At 46.5% G+C, this 15,776-nt stretch overlaps 1 protein-coding gene across 1 annotated transcript in view; it reads left to right on the top strand.

Annotated features, from left to right (window-relative positions):
• The window catches only part of LOC126248080 (glutamate receptor-interacting protein 1), a 535,929-nt gene that overhangs the window by 268,986 nt on the left and 251,167 nt on the right, over positions 1-15,776 (top strand). The window contains exon 4 of the mRNA XM_049948737.1: positions 6,930-7,092. Coding sequence (XP_049804694.1) covers positions 6,930-7,092 — 163 coding nt within the window. The remainder of the gene's footprint in view (positions 1-6,929; positions 7,093-15,776) is intronic.

Below are 15,776 nucleotides of genomic sequence, written 5' to 3'. Positions count from 1 at the left end.
GCTGATGCTCAACACATCGGTCCTGAATGGTCCGGATCGTCTGACCAATGTAAGCCTTCCCACAGTGGCAAGGGATCTTGTATACACCGGGCTTTCTCAAACCCAAGTCATCCTTAACAGAGCCAAGAAACGCTCTAAGCTTGGCCGGCGGACGAAAAATACTTTTGATGTGATATCTTTTTAGAATTCTTCCTATCTTCGAGGAAATGCTCCCAGCAAAAGGCAGAAAAGCCACCGATTTGCAGGTATCTTCTGGTGGTTCAGGCGATGGTCCAAACTGGAAAGCACGACGGATCTGTTTATCTGTATAGCCATTCTGCTTGAACACAACCTTAAGGTGGTCCAATTCTTGTGTCAAGCTTTCTCCATCTGAAATGGCATAAGCTCTTCTCGCCAACGTTCGCAGGACCCCTGTACGCTGGAACGATGGATGACAGCTAGAAGCATGCAGGTAACGGTCCGTGTGCGTAGGCTTTCGATAAACACTGTGTCCCAGTGTCCCATCATCCTTTCTGTACACCAGAACATCCAGAAACGGAAGCTTTCCATCACTTTCCACCTCCATGGTAAACTTGATGCTAGGATGCAGGGAATTAAAATGATCTAGGAGGCGGTCAAGAGCCTCTCTCCCATGAGGCCACACCACAAACGTGTCGTCAACGTACCTCCAAAAACAGGTTGGTTTTAAGGACGCCGTCTTCAGCGCCATGTCCTCCAAATCTTCCATAAAAAGGTTGGCGACTATTGGGGACAGTGGGCTCCCCATAGCCACTCCGTCAGTCTGTTATCTTTTTAGAATTCTTCCTATCTTCGAGGAAATGCTCCCAGCAAAAGGCAGAAAAGCCACCGATTTGCAGGTATCTTCTGGTGGTTCAGGCGATGGTCCAAACTGGAAAGCACGACGGATCTGTTTATCTGTATAGCCATTCTGCTGGAACACAACCTTAAGGTGGTCCAATTCTTGTGTCAAGCTTTCTCCATCTGAAATGGCATGAGCTCTTCTCGCCAACGTTCGCAGGACCCCTGTACGCTGGAACGATGGATGACAGCTAGAAGCATGCAGGTAACGGTCCGTGTGCGTAGGCTTTCGATAAACACTGTGTCCCAGTGTCCCATCATCCTTTCTGTACACCAGAACATCCAGAAACGGAAGCTTTCCATCACTTTCCACCTCCATGGTAAACTTGATGCTAGGATGCAGGGAATTAAAATGATCTAGGAGGCGGTCAAGAGCCTCTCTCCCATGAGGCCACACCATAAACGTGTCGTCAACGTACCTCCAAAAACAGGTTGGTTTTAAGGACGCCGTCTTCAGCGCCATGTCCTCCAAATCTTCCATAAAAAGGTTGGCGACTATTGGGGACAGTGGGCTCCCCATAGCCACTCCGTCAGTCTGTTATCTTTTTAGAATTCTTCCTATCTTCGAGGAAATGCTCCCAGCAAAAGGCAGAAAAGCCACCGATTTGCAGGTATCTTCTGGTGGTTCAGGCGATGGTCCAAATTGGAAAGCACGACGGATCTGTTTATCTGTATAGCCATTCTGCTTGAACACAACCTTAAGGTGGTCCAATTCTTGTGTCAAGCTTTCTCCATCTGAAATGGCATAAGCTCTTCTCGCCAACGTTCGCAGGACCCCTGTACGCTGGAACGATGGATGACAGCTAGAAGCATGCAGGTAACGGTCCGTGTGCGTAGGCTTTCGATAAACACTGTGTCCCAGTGTCCCATCATCCTTTCTGTACACCAGAACATCCAGAAACGGAAGCTTTCCATCACTTTCCACCTCCATGGTAAACTTGATGCTAGGATGCAGGGAATTAAAATGATCTAGGAGGCGGTCAAGAGCCTCTCTCCCATGAGGCCACACCATAAACGTGTCGTCAACGTACCTCCAAAAACAGGTTGGTTTTAAGGACGCCGTCTTCAGCGCCATGTCCTCCAAATCTTCCATAAAAAGTTTGGCGACTATTGGGGACAGTGGGCTCCCCATAGCCACTCCGTCAGCGGAGCACTGTCTCACCCAGGGACACAGAATGCAATATGATGCGACACAAATGGTTGCCCCTGCATCTCGATATTGGGACTGTATTTTAAAAGAATCAATAGAGATTCGTTTATCTGACAATCTTATTAATAGAGACAAGGGCTATCTTTTAAGTAAGACTTGGGACCCGGTGTTATCCGACATTAAAAAACAACGGTCTGCGTCTCAATCGTCGGAATAGAATTTTTTAATTTTCTTTTATTTTTGACAGCGATATCTCGATTTCGCCTCTTTCCACCACCGGCGGCGCGGCATGTTTACTGCACTAGAGGGCAGCTACGGCACCTTTTCGCGCACGCGTTGTGGGCCTTCTGCGGCCTATATATGGGCTGCCGCTTGCGCTGGGAAGTCAGTTCCGGCGAGATTGTGCACCAGCGCTCTCACCTGATGATGGCGGCCAGTTGGACCGCAGAAATATTGTGTCTTGAAGACGTCATGATCCGGCTGCATACCCGAGAAGAATTTTATAAATTATTACGCCGGGAAAGCCTTCGTAGTCACATCAGAAGCCTCTACGGGGAGGAGATGGTGGAACTCGTGAAGAAGTTTGATAAACTTCGCAAGAAGAAGGGCAAGTTGCTGAGTGCCCTCGCCTTTTTGCTGAGATGCCGCGATGGAAGAGTGATACCTAAGTTTGCTAGATTTGTGCATTTTATTGATACGAAAACGGCCAACAACATCAAGAAGCGTGCCAGTTTCGCCTTAGTCAAGGAGCGTATTCGCTTCACACGAAGACAACTGGATCTCATATCCAAGGATTTACTTTTTGTGCACTTGGAGTTATCGTCGCTGCTGTCGGATGCATCCTGGGAATGGGTGGATAGTTCTTCTTGGGCACTATCAGAGTGGACGCATAGGAGCTCCGTCAGGAAACAGTCTTCTAAGTTTCAACGGCTTTGTTCTCAACCTATGATATCTGATGACGACACCCGTCGACGGACAGTGATTAACCTCACGAGTAAAGAACTGGACGACGCTACACTGTCAGTGTTGGAGAAAGGCCTGAATTTTGCCCCTACACCGAGGAATGTGCCTATCACCGAATTCATCTGTGCAGTCGAACAAGCAGTGTCCAACCTTTCGGAGGGCCAAGCTGAAGAGATTAGGCAAGAGGTCTCACATACATTGCTGCGGGCGCCGCCTCCACGGAGTAACATCTCCTCTCTCGAAAGGGCAGCCGTCCGATCCATTAGAGAAGACGAGGATCTGATAGTTCTACCAGCCGACAAAGGCAACGCAACGGTTCTTCTGTCACGTAATGACTATCTGGGGAAGATGGATCTCTTACTTGAGGACTCAGCATACAGAACATTGCAGGACGACCCAACTGAACGGATAAAACGGAAGACGCTTTCACTGTTGAAGAAGAGTTCTTTACCTGACGACGTTCTCAAAAAACTTCGTCCTGGTGCTGCCGTGCCACCGAGACTATACGGCCTACCCAAGATTCATAAGAAAGGGGTCCCGCTTCGTCCGATCGTGAGTAACTTGGGTGCTCCTACCTACAATCTAGCCAAGTATTTAGCATCTGTTCTTGGCCCTCACGTCGGTAAATGCGAACATCACATTCCCAATTCTATGGTGTTTATTCAGAGATTGAAGTCCTTGTCTCTTAGTCCCTGCGATTTGCTTGTGAGCTTTGATGTCGTGTCGCTTTTTACCCGGGTTCCTCTGGAAGAATCCTTGCAATTAATTGGGGAGAAACTGGATGAGGACACAACCAGGCTTTGTCGCCACGTGCTGACGTCAACATACTTTTTATTCAATGACAAATATTTTGAACAGACTGACGGAGTGGCTATGGGGAGCCCACTGTCCCCAATAGTCGCCAACCTTTTTATGGAAGATTTGGAGGACATGGCGCTGAAGACGGCGTCCTTAAAACCAACCTGTTTTTGGAGGTACGTTGACGACACGTTTATGGTGTGGCCTCATGGGAGAGAGGCTCTTGACCGCCTCCTAGATCATTTTAATTCCCTGCATCCTAGCATCAAGTTTACCATGGAGGTGGAAAGTGATGGAAAGCTTCCGTTTCTGGATGTTCTGGTGTACAGAAAGGATGATGGGACACTGGGACACAGTGTTTATCGAAAGCCTACGCACACGGACCGTTACCTGCATGCTTCTAGCTGTCATCCATCGTTCCAGCGTACAGGGGTCCTGCGAACGTTGGCGAGAAGAGCTTATGCCATTTCAGATGGAGAAAGCTTGACACAAGAATTGGACCACCTTAAGGTTGTGTTCAAGCAGAATGGCTATACAGATAAACAGATCCGTCGTGCTTTCCAGTTTGGACCATCGCCTGAACCACCAGAAGATACCTGCAAATCGGTGGCTTTTCTGCCTTTTGCTGGGAGCATTTCCTCGAAGATAGGAAGAATTCTAAAAAGATATCACATCAAAAGTATTTTTCGTCCGCCGGCCAAGCTTAGAGCGTTTCTTGGCTCTGTTAAGGATGACTTGGGTTTGAGGAAGCCCGGTGTATACAAGATCCCTTGCCACTGTGGGAAGGCTTACATTGGTCAGACGATCCGGACCATTCAGGACCGATGTGTTGAGCATCAGCGGCACACACGGCTGCTTCAACCCGAGAAATCCGCAGTGGCAGAGCACTGTTTCACCCAGGGACACAGAATGCAATATGATGCGACACAAATGGTTGCCCCTGCATCTCGATATTGGGACTGTATTTTAAAAGAATCAATAGAGATTCGTTTATCTGACAATCTTATTAATAGAGACAAGGGCTATCTTTTAAGTAAGACTTGGGACCCGGTGTTATCCGACATTAAAAAACAACGGTCTGCGTCTCAATCGTCGGAATAGAATTTTTTAATTTTCTTTTATTTTTGACAGCGATATCTCGATTTCGCCTCTTTCCACCACCGGCGGCGCGGCATGTTTACTGCACTAGAGGGCAGCTACGGCACCTTTTCGCGCACGCGTTGTGGGCCTTCTGCGGCCTATATATGGGCTGCCGCTTGCGCTGGGAAGTCAGTTCCGGCGAGATTGTGCACCAGCGCTCTCACCTGATGATGGCGGCCAGTTGGACCGCAGAAATATTGTGTCTTGAAGACGTCATGATCCGGCTGCATACCCGAGAAGAATTTTATAAATTATTACGCCGGGAAAGCCTTCGTAGTCAGTACGTAACTTGATTCTGGATGCTGTTTACAATTGACAATCTCAAGTTCCTTTGGTCTTGGTACGTTAATCTTATTCTCACATATCTCTGATACTTGACAAAGTGTCTATTCATTAATCTTCATGGCTATGTACAGGAATGTGATACTCTTATTAGGCGCAGACTGAAACTTGGCTACAGACTAATGCAGACTGGTACAGAGTGGTGCAGACAAATGCAGACTGACTAATCGGAGGTCTGTACACTCGTTATAATACCTCGCGCGTTCAGGTATCACTGCGCGAGTGTGATCCACAAGGAGAAAAGGTTCTATGTTAGCAGCATTGGCTGCGTTACATATTAATATGCGGATCGGCAGAAGCAGAATTTGGTCCGTCTCTAAGGCAGCGCCATCTCGTAGTGCAGAGACGGACGAGCGCTGCACCTGCGCTGTTGTGCTTAGCGGGGCGCGCTCTAGTGGGAAAGCTGTGTACGCACTGACTACACAGAGCTATGTACACAACATCCAGTCACGATCACTGGACCACCCTGTATATCTTTTAAATTTCTTGCCAGACTACTCGAGTTTTTGATTTTGTACTTTTTGCTGAAAGTGTAAAGTTAAGTTATTAGTTTTTTCGTTAAGGTGTTTGAGGAGACGTGGAAAATTTATCAGCTGGTACAGTATACGGGTGGGGAAAGTAGCACAGCCTGATTTTCGATTGCGGCTACAGTCTGATGAAGTGGAGTGGCTGTGTATTAGGGGGCGGCCCGTCCTGCCTGGAGTTCCCCCCCCCCCCCTTCCTTTTACTAATCCCTTCAGATCCTTGAGCGCCATGCTCTCCGCCTCACCTATCACATCCGTCTCCCCTCCCCCATGCGGATCCTGTACGACCTCATTCCGTTCCCCCACCTCCTCCTTTTCCTCGAACTGTCATGGATCCTGTACACCTCCCGAAAACTCGATCCTCCTCACCCGCCTGTCTCCCCCATCCTCTCCCTCCCCTGCCTGCTGCCGCGCCTGTATTCCCACGTCCCACCTGGTCTCCATCTCTCCACCCTCCTCACCCTCTCCCAAGGTGGCTTCCGCCAGCTCCCTCTTCCTGATGATGCCCTCCTCCCCTCCATCTACCCCTCCTACCAACTTTGATCCTCCCTCCCTCTTCCTGTGTTTGCTCCTTTGGGCACCCTCCCTCCCTTCTCTCCCCCCTTCCCTCCCTCCTCCATTTCTCCCCACTCCTCCCCCAGGCTTCCCCTCCCCTGTCCCTCTACTCCTCCTCCCATCTCCTCAGCCATTGGCATCTTTGTTCTCCCCTCTGCCCCCCCCCCCTCTCACCCTTCTTCACCACTTGGCAGGTCCCCAGACTCGCACACGCTACATGGACATTCGCGCGCCGGAGATCATCGCCGTTAGTGTCTCGTGAGTGTCGTCGTGTTTAGAGTTCAGTGTTCACCGTCACACTCCATCGTTCACCAGTGCCATCGACATCTTCAGTGTTTGTGCTTCGTGTCAACAGTTTGTAGTGTGGCTTGTCATCGAGTGTGAACGGCTTCATGTTTTTTATGTTCATGTGTCTATTGTTTTTTCCCCGCCGTTTTGTTCCAACTCATGTGTCTTCTCTGTTTTATCATTGTACTATCTTTGGCTGAAGAGCGGCGTATTGTGCTGCTGCCAGCCTACCTGTTATACGGGTATTAAAATCACAATAAAGAAAAAAAATATTAGGGGGCGGCGTGAGGACGGGAGGTTTGTTGTTGCAGGCGGCGAGGAGAGGCCGGTGCAGAAGACGGTGCAGGTGGTGCTGGAGCGAGACGCGGAGACAGGCAGCCTGGGCGTGACTCTGCGCGGCGGCCGCGCTGGGGAGCCGCCCGTCTGCCGGCCGCTGCTCGTCACCACCGTGCGGCCCGGGGGGCCCGCCGACAGGTCGGTTCACTCTCCATACACGACAGGCCGCAAGCCCACAGCTCCGTATAAAGTTTGACGTGATTTTAATCACAAACAGGTACTTTGCTTGAGGCTTGTTTCATTTCTTCACTCGATTTGAGCCCCCACGGACCGTGATTTAACTTCCGATTCCTCAGTAATTTGTCGTGCGATCAGAGTGAAGTTGTTTCCGAGCTTCTGTCTACTTTGTTCCAGTTGTCTTTTCCGGTTGTCTCTGGTGATCAGAATCTAGAACCTTCTTTTGGAACATATCCCTGATCAGAATTTCGTGTTCTACGGTCTTCGTCTCTTTCACATCACGGTAAGAGTGATTTCAGGTGTGCCTCAGGGGAGTGTCGTAGGACCGTTGCTATTCACAATATACATAAATCATCTTGTGGATGACGACGGAAGTTCACTGAGGCTTTTTGCGGATGATGCTGTGGTATATCGAGAGGTTGTAACAATGGAAAATTGTACTGAAATGCAGGAGGATCTGCAGCGAATTGACGCATGATCCAGGTAATGGCAATTGAATCTCAATGTAGACAAGTCTAATGTGCTGCGAATACATAGAAAGAAAGATCCCTTATCATTTAGCTACAATATAGCAGGTCAGCAACTGGAAGCAGTTAATTCCGTAAATTATCATTAGGAGTGATTTAAAATGGAATGATCATATAAAGTTGATCGTCGGTAAAGCAGATGCCAGACTGAGATCCATTGTAAGAATCCTAAGGAAATGCAATCCGGAAACAAAGGAAGTAGGGTACAGTACGCTTGTTCGCCCACTGCTTCAATACTGCTCAGCAGTGTGGGATCCGTACCAGATAGGGTTGATAGAAGAGATAGAGAAGATCCAACGGAGAGCAGCGCGCTTCGTTACGGGATCATTTAGTAATCGCGAAAGCGTTACGGAGATGATAGATAAACTCCAGTGGAAGACTCTGCAGGAGAGACGCTCAGTAGCTCGCTACGGACTTTTGTTGAAGCTTCGAGAACATACCTTCACCGAGGAGTCAAGCAGTATATTGCTCCCTCCTGCGTGTATCTCGCGAAGAGACCATGACGATAAAATCAGAGAGATTAAGAGCACACACAGAGGCATAACGACAATCTTTCTTTCCACGAACAATACGAGACTGAAATAGAAGGGAGAACCGATAGAGGTACTCAAAGTACCCTCTGCCGCACACCGTTAGGTGGCTTGCTGAGTATGGATGTAGATGTAGATGTAGAGATCAGAATCTAAAACCTTCTTTTTGAACATATCCCTGATCAGAATTTCGTGTTCTACGGCCTTCGTCTCTTTCACATCATTTCTGATTTCTTGCAGCCATTTCCACCGGGAGATTTTTTGCGAATGGCATCTTCAAAATACTCCTCACATATTTCTTTATTTCGTTATTCGTTATTTCATTGTTACATTTAGTTGTTCCATTTTCTTGCACTGATCTTCTTTGTTCTCGTTCCTGTATTCATCGTCGTGTTTTTTATTTTTTATTTTTATTTTATTTTACTTTTTTTTTGACTCACTATTTTTCTCAAGATTTTCCTCTTTCCTCTCGCATGTTTTCTGTTTATAGTCTACTGTCTTGGTCATATCCAGCTGCGTATAAAATTTTAGTTTTATTACTAATATAGTGCTGTAACATTGCCTGAGAGAAAACACAATGCACAACGCAGTTGAAGGGTCACTTTTTGGAATCCCCGTCATTGTCTCCCATTGCGACAATTACGGGGATTCGAAAAAGTGAAGTCCCCTAGAACTTAGAACCACTTAAACCTAACTAACCTAAGGACATCACACACATCCATGCCCGAGGCAGGATTCGAACTTGCTCCCGCAGCAGTCGCGCGGTTCCAGACTGAAGCGCCTAGAACCGCTCCGCCACCGCTCCCGGCTAAGTCAAAACATCTCAATTGATGAAGGAATGATACCGTGGCGTGGACGGTTAAAATTTAAAGTTTACAATCCGTCGGAAATTACTAAATACGGCAAACTCATTCGGATGCTGTGTGATTCAAGTACGGTATACATTTCCTCATTCAAGATATATTCCGGCGCTGGACAGCCTTTAGCAAAAACAGTGATGGAACTATTGACACCTTCTGATGGAAAGTGGCATCACCTCTGCATGAATAATTATTATAACAGTGTAGAACTTGCAGAGACGTTACCTGAAAAGAAAATTCGAGTTTGTGGAACGATACGGCAAAATAGAGGATTTCCGGAAAATTAAAGCGCCAAAAAGTCAATGTGTTTGAAGCTTATCATCAACGGAAAGGTGACAAGTGGCCGGCGACAAGCCAAGCAATACGACTTAGCGCTGCCGGCGCCAAGCGAATAAATTTGTACGAGACGTGCGGACGGCAAAGTGTTAATGACGAATTTCGTGGGCGAATATATATGTACTGTGACGACGCAGTTAAAATGCTTAGTTCTTTGAAGAGGTACGTACATCACGTCCGTGGTAAACACCATATATTAATCTCACTGCTCCCTATTACTTCCACCGACATCGTGAAGCACTTCCATCTACACTCCTGGAAATGGAAAAAAGAACACATTGACACCGGTGTGTCAGACCCACTATACTTGCTCCGGACACTGCGAGAGGGCTGTACAAGCAATGATCACACGCACGGCACAGCGGACACACCAGGAACCGCGGTGTTGGCCGTCGAATGGCGCTAGCTGCGCAGCATTTGTGCACCGCCGCCGTCAGTGTCAGCCAGTTTGCCGTGGCATACGGAGCTCCATCGCAGTCTTTAGCACTGGTAGCATGCCGCGACAGCGTGGACGTGAACCGTATGTGCAGTTGACGGACTTTGAGCGAGGGCGTATAGTGGGCATGCGGGAGGCCGGGTGGACGTACCGCCGAATTGCTCAACACGTGGGGCGTGAGGTCTCCACAGTACATCGATGTTGTCGCCAGTGGTCGGCGGAAGGTGCACGTGCCCGTCGACCTGGGACCGGACCGCAGCGACGCACGGATGCACGCCAAGACCGTAGGATCCTACGCAGTGCCGTAGGGGACCGCACCGCCACTTCCCAGCAAATTAGGGACACTGTTGCTCCTGGGGTATCGGCGAGGACCATTCGCAACCGTCTCCATGAAGCTGGGCTACGGTCCCGCACACCGTTAGGCCGTCTTCCGCTCACGCCCCAACATCGTGCAGCCCGCCTCCAGTGGTGTCGCGACAGGCGTGAATGGAGGGACGAATGGAGACGTGTCGTCTTCAGCGATGAGAGTCGCTTCTGCCTTGGTGCCAATGATGGTCGTATGCGTGTTTGGCGCCGTGCAGGTGAGCGCCACAATCAGGACTGCATACGACCGAGGCACACAGGGCCAACACCCGGCATCATGGTGTGGGGAGCGATCTCCTACACTGGCCGTACACCACTGGTGATCGTCGAGGGGACACTGAATAGTGCACGGTACATCCAAACCGTCATCGAACCCATCGTTCTACCATTCCTAGACCGGCAAGGGAACTTGCTGTTCCAACAGGACAATGCACGTCCGCATGTATCCCGTGCCACCCAACGTGCTCTAGAAGGTGTAAGTCAACTACCCTGGCCAGCAAGATCTCCGGATCTGTCCCCCATTGAGCATGTTTGGGACTGGATGAAGCGTCGTCTCACGCGGTCTGCACGTCCAGCACGAACGCTGGTCCAACTGAGGCGCCAGGTGGAAATGACATGGCAAGCCGTTCCACAGGACTACATCCAGCATCTCTACGATCGTCTCCATGGGAGAATAGCAGCCTGCATTGCTGCGAAAGGTGGATATACACTGAACTAGTGCCGACATTGTGCATGCTCTGTTGCCTGTGTCTATGTGCCTGTGGTTCTGTCAGTGTGATCATGTGATGTATCTGACCCCAGGAATGTGTCAATAAAGTTTCCCCTTCCTGGGACAATGAATTCACGGTGTTCTTATTTCAATTTCCAGGAGTGTATATACAAGTTCACAGGCGTCTGGAGCCAACATCGTAAGGGAGCCTCAAATACCGAGAAAATCGATAGATGCAGCACCCCCTGAAGATTAGGGGTGGAAATAGATGTCGCTATGATCACGTTACCAAGATCCTTTGAGATTCCAAGGTGCCTATTTACTCATGCTGTCTTCGCTCTTCGGTGATATTTCGTACCATTAATAGTAGTGGCATACAACGAAGATGTTTAGTATTCCACATTACAGATGTTGCAGTTACAATTGTTAATTGTTCAGTAACAATTCAACCACGGACATTGAGATACAGCTGCATTATTAAGATTATAGATTACAACATTCTCATCACAGAGTTATATTTGCATCTTAAATACTTTGACGTAATGAAGCTATGGCGTGTAACATACGTGCGCAAATAGAATACGGACATTAGTTTTGAGTGAATATTATTTTCTGGTTATAGGTTTTTGCAGATAAATATGTAGAGTAGCCCGAAGTCTAGGTTAGGCTAAAAGGTGAATGTTCGGGTATTTAACGAAGGTGTTGCCAAGAGAACAATTCAAATGGCTCTGAGCACTATGGGACTTAACATCTATGGTCATCAGTCCCCTAGAACTTAGAACTACTTAAACCTAACTAACCTAAGGACATCACACAACACCCAGTCATCACGAGGCAGAGATATCAATTGTAAGTATGGTTACGAATGTTGCAGTCGAAGCGGCATTTACGCCCCCTGTTTAGCTGAACGTGGTAACGAATGCTTCAGTTAATCTCGCGAAATGACGAGCATTTAATCTGTGAAAATTACATTGCGAGAACTATTCAAGCTGCATGTGTAAGGCATCAATACAGAATACAAGACCGCAATCGAAAGAAATTTCTCAGCAGGAAGAATATTCAACACTGCAGTATACCTCCACTAGTTACCTATAATTTTAAAGTAAGTGTAGGCACGAGAAACATAACAGAGAAGTTTAGAATTGAAATGAATCTGAATTACTACACAAATCCTCAAACACAGATCTCGAAACAAATAAATGCTACCTTCTCAAAACATGCCTCTTATTACAAATTGCAAAATACATTAATATATTTTCAAACTGTAGCCGTATATATTTTAGAGCAAAAGACACACTTCGGAAATCTGAAAGGCTTAACCTGTTTTCTTAAGCTTCTGGTGTAATTAATCAGTAAGATATCACTGTAGCGTGACTGTAACGACATCTATCGATGTGCTCGGTAGTTCACGGTATCTTACGTTATTGGCTCCAGAAGCCTATTACTAGTTCTAACAAAGAATGTAAACCAACAAAGAAGCAACGATGAACCATCATGTATATCGACGTGTCTTTTGAGTGGTTTTAAACTGATAACGACGTCGAGCAAAGTCAAAAGTGGCTTCCTAAATTTTTGAATCATCAACATTCATGACTGTATTGCACTACAACTGTTCAGTAACTCTAAATGCACAACGAGAAGGGCTAAAATCTCAAGATTTACATTGTGCCAGCATCTTTAAGAGAACTACCTCATAGCCTTCGAAATGCGTAGTCCTACGCTACTTTATATTAGGGTATTAACTTGTTTGATTTTTGTCAGAGTTTTTCAATTTAGTGCATCTCTATAATCTTGTTCCTTAATTTACAACACAGTGAGCTATGTTCTGGAACATCGTTAACTATTTATTGTCCTGTCCTCCACAGTTTGCATGTAATGTTATACTGATATTTTATTATTATTTAAGATCTGTCTGATCACAACTGAATACAACTATTTTTCTTGCCATACGCGTTTCGCCTTTATTATTTGCAAAGTATATTCAGTCGCCTGGACTATATACACACTTGCGTTTAAACTATTTTGTTGTACGTTTTGAACATTATATATTCATGTTATGAACAGTTCTGGAACTCCTGCTTATCGATGACGTAGTGACAGTATAAATATTTACTTACAAATTTCGTAGATGTTGGTCTATATGCGTTCTTTTTCGTGTTTTGCAGCTGTTCAAAAATGGCTCTGAGCACTATGGGACTTAACTTCTAAGGTCATCAGTCCCCTAGAACTTAGAACTACTTAAACCTAACTAACCTAAGGACAGCACACACATCCATGCCCGGGGCAGGATTCGAACCTAGGACCGTAGCGGTCGCGCGGTTCCAGACTGTAGCGCCTAGAGGCGCTCGTCCACCCCGGCCGGCGTGCAGCTGTTCTTCTTCTGCTTTCTGCCATACGAAAATTTGTTTTCACAACACTAGGAAATGTACGTGTGTTTACTTAGTATTATGCTTTGGATGGTGACGCCATCTGCTGAATGCTATTATCACCTGTTGAAAAACAAAAAAAAAAAAAAAAAAAAAAAAAAAAATGGTTCAAATGGCTCTGAGCACTATGGGACTTAACAGCTATGGTAATCAGTCCACTATAACTTAGAACTACTTAAACCTAACTAACCTAAGGACATCACACAACACCCAGCCATCACGAGGCAGAGAAAATCCCCGACCCCGCCGGGAATCGAACCCGGGAACCCGGGCGTGGGAAGCGAGAACGCTCCCGCACGACCACGAGATGCGGGCTGTTGAAAAACATCTGCATAACCACAAACACACACACACACACACACACACACACATACACATACACACACAAAAGAGTTGGTAATACCATTCAACAGTTGGTAATGTTTTGGTTGACAGGAGAGCCAATACCGTGTTACTAGAAGGAGGCCGAAAGGCACGCGTTTTAGCTCACGCAGGCTGGCGTGAGGTCTGGAACAGGACAAGGAATTTAGAATTTAGAAAAACGGGCGTAGCTGGTGGAATACTTAATGAAGAACGTCGGTCTTGACGGTACATGAATCAATATCAATAGTAACTGATAATGGCGCCTTGCTAGGTCGTAGCAAATGACGTAGCTGAAGGCTATGCTAAACTATCGTCTCGGCAAATGAGAGCGTATTTTGTCAGTGAACCATCGCTAGCAAAGTCGGTTGTACAACTGGGGCGAGTGCTAGGAAGTCTCTCTAGATCTGCCGTGTGGCGGCGCTCGGTCTGCAATCACTGATAGTGGCGACACGCGGGTCCGACGTATACTAACGGACCGCGGCCGATTTAAAGGCTACCACCTAGCAAGTGTGGTGTCTGGCGGTGACACCACAGGCAACACCATCCAAAACATGTCAACACGTAAACGTATAGTCTTTTCATAGTGCTATGAAAATAAAATTTCGTATGGCAGAAAGCAGAAGAATAATAGCTGAAAACAGGAACAAAGGACACATGTCGACCAGCATCAACGAAATTTGTAAGTAGAAATTTTTACTATCACTGCATTATAAATAATCAGAAAGTACCAGAACTGTTGTAACCTCAATATATAATATTCAAAATGTAAAGCAAAATATTTTGAACATAAATATGAATATCTTCCAGGCCACTGACGAAGCCTTGCAGGTAATGAATGCAAAATGCATATGACAAGAAAAAATTGGTTTATTCATTTGTGTTTAGATGTATCTAAAGTAATAATTATCAATGTACAATGTTCTGGAAATTGACACTAGCACAACAAGTAACTTTCTTTTTTATCTAGAATCTTAACAGCACGTTTTTTTTTTTTTTTTTTTTTTTTTTTTGCACAGTAATTCAAATTTCTAATTGAATTTTAAAATTAAAGCTGTAGGGAATGGGAAAAAACGACTTCAGGCGTTACGTCCCGACGGAAAGCCACAAATTTTGGTACTATCGAATTAACTTCAACTAACATACTGGCATACATATATCGACAAAATTTGGATAGCAGGTAGTGCTGGTTTTTGTCAGAAACGTGGCATGCCTTTCTGGCATTAAAACCAACACGTCACTGAGTTGCTCAGGGTTCTTGATCCTGACAGGCTTCTTGTAATCAGAGATGGACTCCAACGGCCAAATAACTCGAGGCTAGACTCGATGTTAAGCTCACCTGGCACTCATATAGCCGACTACGCAAAAACATCTCACAGCGATTCGGCGCACTCTACCTGCTCAACAGCATCAATTCGGAATTATCGGGAGAATACGCCCTCAGCCTTTACCGACTTTTCGTCAGTTCGGTTCTGTATTGTGAAGAGATACCGTGTTCGAAATCCTTAACAGTGAGCTATGTAGCAGCAGACGCTATCTGGCGAGCTTATCCTCCAAGAAACTTCCGCTTTCTACGGTGGGCAGGGCATTGTTGGACTGCGTCGACAGTTCGAGTTAATAGCGAGCGCGGGGGTCGGGGAAGCAGTAGTTGGGCACATTCGGTCGAGTGGGCACGTAGTGAAAGAGCTATGAGCCAGAAACACGCGAAGTTGAATTATTAAGTGTCTCGTAGTGCATTGAGGGAAATATTTCTTTGGAATAGGAATATGGAATCGTCCATGCTTTTTTTTAGTCTCACTCCCTATAGTCCGATAACGAGCCATTAGGATCACTGTCAGAGGTCTTACAGTAATGCTTCCATATTATGGGGAAATGCAGCCAAGGCACACCTACAAAAACTGCAAACACTGAAAAATAAGCCGCTACGCCGAATATAGCACTTATCAGTAAATTTCGTAACGATATCTGCGTGACGTCGCAGAAGAACTGGAAGTGGCGATAATATTTAACAATAGATACGAACAGTTCTACGAACGGTCGAGAAGACCTGAGAACTATTTCATAATCCAGTTCGTCAGAAGAAAAGGCGACAGACACC

The sequence above is a fragment of the Schistocerca nitens genome, chromosome 3 (genome assembly GCF_023898315.1).
Source record: "Schistocerca nitens isolate TAMUIC-IGC-003100 chromosome 3, iqSchNite1.1, whole genome shotgun sequence".
NCBI lineage: Eukaryota > Metazoa > Arthropoda > Insecta > Orthoptera > Acrididae > Schistocerca > Schistocerca nitens.
The sequence above is the reverse complement of the archived record's forward strand: the minus strand, read 5'-3'. Positions and strand labels throughout refer to the sequence as shown.